At 34.1% G+C, this 9,556-nt stretch overlaps 1 protein-coding gene across 1 annotated transcript; it reads right to left on the reverse strand.

Annotated features, from left to right (window-relative positions):
* Nucleotides 1–317: 317 nt before the first annotated feature.
* LOC128209456 (jmjC domain-containing protein 8-like) lies at nt 318–9,402 on the reverse strand. Its single transcript, XM_052913487.1, has 9 exons — nt 9,291–9,402; nt 6,835–6,936; nt 6,570–6,618; nt 5,157–5,253; nt 4,843–4,911; nt 4,225–4,344; nt 3,723–3,790; nt 3,282–3,416; nt 318–2,161 (listed from the first exon to the last, which is right to left on the reverse strand). Exons 1-9 carry the CDS (start codon nt 9,383–9,385, stop codon nt 2,081–2,083), a joined length of 816 nt encoding a protein of 271 aa, XP_052769447.1. The 5' UTR covers nt 9,386–9,402; the 3' UTR covers nt 318–2,080.
* Nucleotides 9,403–9,556: the final 154 nt, after the last annotated feature.

Consider the following 9,556-nt stretch of genomic DNA (forward strand, 5'->3'; position numbering starts at 1 on the left):
GGCCTTTATCTATCCAGACTGGACAATGATCATTAATGTATTACAAAACTTTCGTCGTCATGTCATTCATCAAACATGTATGTTGTCTGTTCAGTGGTAGGCAATTTCCTTTTTGTCCAGGCATCCCAGGCGTTGGGCAGGAACTCTTAATGTGACTTCAAGATGATATAGCGTTAGGTTTATTTTGGAGTTACTGAATATTTAGGTATAATCAACCACTTTCTTGAGTAACACTGGACAAGTCTATTCCTTTATCAATAAGAACAGCTTGTAGCAGCATAAGAAATACATAACAGGAACAAAGAACAATATTGGTATTTCATTTTATTTCTTTTTCTAAATATAATATGATGAAAACAATAATTATGCAATTCTTGCAAAAACTACATATTTGGCCCACACCAAGAACATTCAATTATGTTAAACTAAAACATTTGTTAAATGAGAGAGAGTGGTCATGCAGATAAGAATAACAATACCTAATAAACAGTTACGATAAAGTTATTTTAGCTTGTATTGTTATTATTATTATTATTTAACATGTTCAACAACCTGTAAAGAATTATTCAAGAGACACGCTCATTCAAAATCAATACATGTACACATGTATAACAAATATAAATTTTGAGTGATAAACCCTCAACTATAATTTTGGAAAATATTAATTACTGATAACATTATTATAACCATGTATTTAATAGTTGATAGCAAAAAAATATTAATGATTGGTGAATGCTAAAAGATTTACTATGATCTTCTATTGTCTCATAAGGTAGCAATACCCTGTTTTCTGCAATTGCTTTCTAAATAAACTTGATATCCTTCATAAGCACATATGTCCATTAAATATGCACTGCATCAATTCTCACATTTTATATCACATACAAATCAGGGTCAATGTTTTGATAGATTTCAACAAAACAAAGTGTTTCCCTAAATGGATTTGTTTATACATGTAATTGATTGATTATATTACTTTTAAGAAAACTTCAGAAAGTCAAACAAATGGAGACATGCTCCACAAAAAATGTAAGTACACTGTATATTATTCTAAATACTATGCAATCCAAGGTATCATTTGGGGCTGAATAAACATGAACTGTAATAAGGATTGAAACTAATATATTCCATTGTGAATGCCCTCGCCAAAATGTTGATTCCCATGGAGCAGGTTTGAGGAGTAGAACAAATTGTCAAGATATATATGGCAGCCTTTGTATGGATAACTGATATTTGTTGGTTTAAAGTGAGATTCTTATTCAAAATCCATACATATACATGTATAACAAACATCAATTTTGACTGATAAACCTTTAACTACTTACGAATTAATGCAATTATGGAAACTATTAATTACTGATAAAAAGATTGTAGCCGTGTATTTAATAGCAGAAAGAGCAAAAATATTAAATGATTGGTAATTGCTAAAAGATTTACTGTGGTCTACTATCGTCTCATAAGATAGCAATGCCGTGTTTTCTGCACATTTCTTTCTAAAGAAACTTGATATCCTTCATAAGCACCATTGAGCAAACTTAGAGCAAAAACAAAACTTGACTGTACAAAATCCACTGACATTGATACATTTGTACAAAAAAATTCTAAGATTTGACCTTGTGACCTAATCTTCAATCATATGTGACCCAGTTTTGAATAAGTCCAAGATTTCATCAAGGAAAACATTCTGATGAAGTTTTATAAATATTTGACCATGTATAATGCCTCTAGTATGTTCCAAAGATTTTTCTAAGATTTGACCTAGTGACCTAGTTTTTGACCCCATGTGACCCAGTTTTAAAATAGGTCGAGATATGATCAAGGGGAACATTCTGACCAAGTTTGAACATTTTCTGATCAATGCCTACCAAGATATGGTACCGGACGGACGGAAGGACGGACGGACGGAATGACAATGCCAAAACAATATCCCCCTCCCGAAATCTTCGATTCGTCGGAGGATTATAAGCATAATTTGATGCAAACTGAAAATAAATATCTATATACTTAATAAATACATCTTATACAATGTTCATGTCCATAGAACAATGGAAATAACTGCTGTTTTGACGGCAAGTTCACACTACCCAAGGAATGTTGATATAAATACACTTGTGTCAATGTTCAATGTTCCATGCCACCATCGATCTGGGAAGTAAATTGCCTGTAACAGAGCAAGATGCTGATGTAAGCATTGTATTTAAAGTTAACTGTCGAGACATAGCAGTGATCGATGTTTGAACAAGCCTGAAAGCCAAAACAAGCCCGGACTTCATATAAACAGGCAATTAGGCTTGTTGATTATATTGTTATTTCATAGTAATGTGAAAATGAAGAGTTTGGGCTTGTTTAGGAAAATATTAGTTTTGATGACCGAATCCTTTATATCTTAGTTACAAAGGATTTGATTTTAGAGCAAGGGTCCATGTTTACAAACGTCTGAGTTTAGACTCAATACTCGAACTGCATATCTTCATGATTTCATTCTAACTCTCTTTCAAGCAGAGCATTGATAGTGAGCTTTGCTAAATTAATTTATTAATTGAATGTTTTACCATTCTTTTCATATATCATTGTTAAAGCAACGGAATATAAAGATGATTTTTGTTCACTGATAAAACGAGTGGGTTGTCCGGTTAGCGCAGTGGTTAGCACACTCGCTTCTCACCAAGGCGACGCGGGTTCGATTCCCGGCCTGGACATGTGAGTTTGGTTAGTGGTCACCAAGCCGGACAAGTGGGTTTTCTCCAGGTACTCCGGTTTCCCCCACAACACAAGACCACACTCTCGCGCAACATCGTGCCAACGAGAGTGACTTAGTATAAGCTATCATAGCTTCCTTCACAATCTTTGTAAAATATATAAGTTTAAAGTAAGAGTTCTCTCGAGTCCAAGGCCTGTCTTAGACATGATACTATTTGTAATTTTCCCACAGAAGTCAACAAGACAGATAAATATAATAATTCAGTTAAATGTACAATCGAGATGCTCAAACAACAAGAGTAAGCAGATGCAGACCCTCAACTTACTTTTGGTCTATCAAGGGGCATAACTCAATGAGTATAAATAGTCAGATTTATGGCTTTGGAAAACATATGCATGTTGTCACTGGTAACATGTAAAGTAAGTTCCATGTAAATATCTTTAAAAGATTGTGAGTAATGGCAAAGCTTAAAGTTTCACCTATAAATGATGAAGCCGACAACATGAGGATGATAAGAATATATATACTTTTTTGGTGACAAAACAGACAAACTAAACTATGGTAGCATATCTCTACCCACCTCCCCTTGGTCTATGGTGCACTCAAGTGGCATGTCTGACTCGTGAAGGTTCGGATACTCTTCCTCCAGCCAATGGAGGGTGGTTTTGTTCGGGTTAAATGCAGGCTGCTTCTCTGGCGGGTACATGAACCAGCGCTGTAAACGGGTATGATGAAACAATTATTGTATTTATATCACAATGTTCTTTTGTAAGTGTGAAAAAAATCAATACCTGAAAAGAAATTACAAAAGGGAATTGTATTAGGCTATGACAAGTCAATATAAATGATAAGTTTAAGATATAAAGATATTTGAATATATTCAAAGTTATGAAATATAATGAAAATGGTTCAAATGATTTCAATTATCAATATCACTTATAAGAATTCAAAATCGCAGAGCATTGCAGTCAGATGTCAATGCTAGCCAGCCAAGAGGCATAAATATACCTGTACATCATACCTTTCTCCCAAAAATAACTTCTGCAAAGCCAGCACCATGGAAATGGAATGGAACACCTGTACCAGCAGCTGAAGAAAGTATGATCTATAATTATAGATAGGGGCATAATACTATATTTAAAATCATGGCTCATTAATCTACATAATGATTCATCGTTATGTAGCAAAATGTACTGCTAAGACTGACAAACTTTCATTTCCTCTCTTTAAGCCAACTAACTTCAAGAAACCAGACAAAAATAATACAGGAAGCTAATTGAAAATTTAAGTTTTAATACAGTTATACCATTCCATTTATGTCTTAAAAATTTTCAGTTATTTCAGCACAATTGTTCCACTCTAATAATGTCAGTAATGTTTCAAATTTGTTAATTGATAAAATTAGAATGCATAACTTTAATTTTACAAACAAAAAAGGCAATCATAACTCTGGTATGCCTGCGGTGATACGAAGCCCATATGCGATGCACTTTATGACAAGCTTTTCATATTGCTACATGTACCTGCCACTCCAAAACTGTACATGCCGGTCAGGTTGGGTATCTGGTAGGGAGGTGGATTGTACATGTTGAACAGATCTTCAAATGCTTCATGGTCATTGTCACCAAACCAGTAAAATGTCTCTGCAAGACATACAATTTTAATTGTGTATACATGTACATTGGTGCTAAGACTTCATTACAGAATCATATAGTTTTTATAACAAAAATTATCTCCATTTGCCCTAATTTAATATTACTGATATAAATACAATAACATTGAATATATTAAAACTTTCAATTACTGTTCTTTGAACATTGTTTTTCTTGCTAATCATTTACAGTTTGTAAAATGTTTAAAACTACCTAACTAATCCAAGTCCTTTGGATAAGCTATATTCATGCACATAATCAATGGTGTTGATTGTTCAAAACTTTGCTAGAGTTAACAATGTGATTAACAAATTTTTGAAAGTGATATATTTTATGGTAAAATAATATCTTTAAATGAAACCAGTTCTCTCTTATCTTGTTAGAAATACCGCAGATCCATGGGTATTCATTAAACTTCCAAAGCAGCAAAGATCGGAAATTAAACAACTGTTGGATAAACTTCTGAACAAATTAGGCCTGATGGCTCACCATTTCCATATCTGTCCAGGGTCTGGGCTTTCATTATTTCATCAATATATTTTGTTAATGCAACATCTCCTGAAAAATCATACAAACAGAACTATTGATTCTGAAATATATAACTTTAAATAATTACCAATATGTTGTATTATTTAAATATGTTGAAAATCTTATATCTACACAGTGAATCACTACAGTAATTGGTCAAGCTTTGGTAAAGTGTTAGCCAGAGGTACTCATATTTAAAATCACAGAGCTAGGATTTTACACATTCATTAGCCAAGTATTAAAGTAAAAATTTGAGCTCATAATTGTTCACTTACTTTTATCATATGAGTATGTATTTGCCGAACTGAGTCTGACTGTGTGTTTTCCATATCTTTCAAGCAGATTTCTCTTCTCACACAAACTTTGAAAATTCTGTAAAAAATATATTACTGCAATAGACATTCTTAACAGTATGAATTGGTCAAAACAGCTGTCGTTATTATTTTAAGACCGTTATTAGTGGTGGTGGTAAAATAGTGTCTCTACGGTACTTTTCTTCTCAAATGTACAAAGCCATTACTGAAAAATTTAGTATTTATAATTGAATTTTTTCTCCTGATGTTTTAACTCATTCATAAGAGTTGTATTGTTTCATAGCTATCAAATATAACAGTTCTTCAAAAATAAGATGTCTAAGCACAGGGATCAGGCGTGCGCAGCTTTGTATCTCAATTCTTTGAGGAAATGAAGGTTTGCCTGTGCCCACCACTTAAATAATGACATGACCCTGTTGTGACACCATGAAATAAGTATAAGTGACAAGTAACATAAAATATAAGTGACTTCAAATTTAAGATATATCAGAAGAAACAAAGAAAGAGACCAAGATGCAAAGAGATCCGGGTGCAATACCCCAGCTTTATTTTAAATAGAACCCTTGATTCTGCTGGTGTAAAGCACTAATGACCGGGCAAAAACCTCCTAGGTTTAAACCAGTACTGAGTACTCAAACTTTCCAGTACTACATTCTAAAATTGGTGATTGCTGGGCTAAGGAATGACTGGTATTTAATAAAAATAACTTTTGGTATGACAAAGTTGGGGATTGAACCTGGGATCTTTCCACACTCAACTGCTCTACCACTGAGATACGTATCTTCAGAGTTAATATAATGTAAACCAGCATATCAGAGCTCGGTCATTGGTAGAAAAAATCACATACTGTACTAAAATATAATGCACCAGTCAATATTTACCAAGGCCCCCCCAGGTCCGGGGGTATACTAGGGATAGCCGGGGAAATGGGCCGTGTTTTTACCTTCCAGGTGGCCCCGCAGTGCCGGGTGAATGCGGTGGTTTTGTCTATGCGCCAAGTTAAGCAGGGAATGGGCCTTACCTTGGGTCCCTGGGGTGCGGGAGCATTTGCCAGGGATTTTACCAGCAGTTCGTCCCCGTAGGGCGGGGATTTTGCCCGGGCTTGGCTGGACCGAAAGCCAAATCTATGCTATTCCCCGGACCTGGGGGAGCCGTAGTTACAATTGACTGGTGCATAAACTCTATGAAATGTTGGCATTTTCCCCAACAGGACAGCCTTTCAGCAATAGTTTCTGCACAAACTACTCAGGTATTTGAATTACATGTATACACAAAGCAATGTACACATTTTCAACTATTAGGGTTTTGCTTAGTAAGTTCTCTGCATAAACAAAAACATGAACACTCTTCAATAATGTACTAGTGGATTCATACCTGATTTTCTGTGGCTCCTGCTATCACAAATGGCTTGTTGAAGGCATAACTGAAATACAGTTATGAATGGAGGACACAATGAAATACTCTACAATTATGCCCATCTACCGGCATTATTAATAACAAAGATACTAAAGGAACCATTTAAATCCATTTAAAAATTCAAATTCACTGTAATATCATATTCACAGTATCAGATGAAAATTTTAAATACATATATCACACTGTATATATAGAACACAATATATGAGGTATATATAGCTACTTGTCAAGAAAATGCTGTTGGGTGAATTTCTGAGAGCTGAGGTCGATTCGGTCAATGTTACAAGGGCCTGGCTGCGCTATCCTGTCTTCTTCCAGGGTCAACCTGAACACATAGAAATAGCAAAAATAATGTGAATTAAAGCCAGTCAGACATAAACATAAACCTAATATGCATGCCTTTAGAATTCTAGTATTGATATGCACTATGCCACAAAACAGAAGTTTTTCCACAAGAATGTTGTATAAGTGGTATTGCGGTTTTACCGGTAGCTGCTGGTGTAATATAACAAACTAAGAACTTATGTATGCAAGTGCTTCGCAGCTGAAGAAAGCAAGACTCAAGATGCTTTGTAAAATATTCAACTGAATTGCATACAATTAAAAGGTTCATAGACTTTATCAGTTTATTGAAGCATGGTTAAAACTTGAAGTGTCTGTTTTTTTGTAACTGAAAATATCTTCAACGGAGGGCATTCCCTTCTTATACAGATTGTTGCTTGCCAAAGCTCTGTGCGGTGCACCACAATAATGAGCAGTCAGGGATACTTTTAAAAAAAAAATGTTGACTTTTGTTATATATCCCTGTAACAAGTCTGCCAAGTACAAAAATTGTAAAAAGACTCTATGACATCCATGCACTATTGTAGGTGGTGAATACTTCCTTGTAGCAAGAGTCTGCTACAAACAAAATTACAGAAAATTTTCTTTCACTTCTGGGGCTATATATATATTAACTTCCAGATGTGTAAATGTGATGTACCAGTATGTGGGTATGAAATACACACTTTTTTATGCTTAATGAGCACATTATGTGTCGATAGATAACCAGTTACTTGGGACTATCAGTGACCAAATACAGTGTCTGAAGTCTGAGGCTAAGTATAGAAAAACACTAATGGCTAGCACAATATAATTACAGAACAAGGTACCATGGCGGATTTCAAGCAATCAAAACGGCCTCATTGACATACGCATGATAATACACTTATGTAACAAATCATGCGTCTTTTTCAGATTTTGGTAATCACTATGATTTTTTCTTAACATAGACATTATCATGATAATACACTTATGTAACAAATCATGCGTCTTTTTCAGATTTTGGTAATCACTATGATTTTTCTTAACGTAGACATCTTTTTATATATATTTTTCACACACTGTATCCATTTCTATAAATTGCCTCACATTTTCCTACGTCGAGTTGAAACTTTACACGTCGTTACAAAGTGTTAATTAATGGTAACTGAAGAACCTGTTTTCAATTTTCTGAAGGCTATTTCTTTATTCCCGTCATTAAAATATCATTCTAGTAAGTTTTTTCAAACTCTTACAAACTTGACCTGTAAACTACAAATAACTTGGATTTTACCCAAAATGCCTAGTAAATGATCCCTGAAAAAAAAAATGCTTTGAAACTGTGAAAGTTGTCAGATCCTATTGTTATCTAATTTGCACTAAACATAATTTTGAATGCCCTCATTATACTTGCATGAATGTGCATAAACATTAAATTGAATACCATGTAGCCCATAATTTTAAGATATTTATAACTGGTGGTTACAAAAGCTAGTGATTTTCCACACAAAAAGAAGGCAAAAAGGCCTTCAAACATGGGCTGGGAGCATTGAACACATGTTTTACCCTGTCACATTAATCATTATTTTCTGAATACATGTATCTTTAAATAATAACATAAATAACAAATAAACAAGCACAATGAAAAGTTTTTAAACGAAAAATAATTTCATAATCATTTTTTTTATTAGTTTTGACACTTACAAAAATGCGTATATTTTTGTATTGACTATCTTTCTTCCATTCCATCCACTTTGATTTAACAAACACTCAATATTCCAGCGACCTTATTATCAAGTGTTGGGGTTGAGATTTACCCTCACAATTCAGCGAAAGTGTGACTTGTTAAAATACCTGCATGTCATAGTAAGCCCCATCATGGCGATGTCGTTTTTAAATTCATACGCGGTAGGGGGAGAATATCCCGTGAGAATGTTGTGATGGTGATACGTTTATTGTTGCAAAAACACGTGGTTGGTAGTGTATATAGTCTAAAATAATAAACGTGTTATACGGGATTCTTCCAATCCCTAACTACGTAAAGGATTTGCCATATCAAAAATCTAAAAAAAATCCGTCAACGTACAATTATTTGGACTAGTAGTGTATATTGACCAGTTTACACAGTGCCGACACGAATTAGAACTTCCATAGGCTTTAAACAAATTGTCAAAAAAGTATACATTACTCTCAGGCTGATTGCGTATTATAATAGCAAAGTTCAAAATCTTGATTTCTACTAACCTTTTCATATCTAAGATTTAGTTGTGTTTAACCTAGAAAGACTGAAACTCGCGAAGATATGGGACAAATTAATTAATTTGCTTCAGTTAAAGAAATTGATTATCATATTTTTAATCAAAAATTGAACATGATTACCATCCTCCATTTTCTTCCTTTTGATTTCGTTCAGCTTGATAAACGACTATGCACTGGGAAAAAGTGATAATAAATGTCAAATATACACGTCTCATTTCTGTGAAACTAGAGTGACCGCCCTTTGATACTCATCTGTCAAAAGTTGTTTACACGCTGGCATGTTGTGTTTGCTTTTATTTGGATTGAACCGGACGGTGTTTTGTTTTAAAAATTAAATATACCAAACGAGATCTTCATTATAAGTTATTTCTGTGACCAGGGACAAA

This window comes from Mya arenaria, chromosome 2 (assembly GCF_026914265.1).
Source record: "Mya arenaria isolate MELC-2E11 chromosome 2, ASM2691426v1".
In the NCBI taxonomy this organism is placed as follows: Eukaryota; Metazoa; Mollusca; class Bivalvia; order Myida; family Myidae; genus Mya; species Mya arenaria.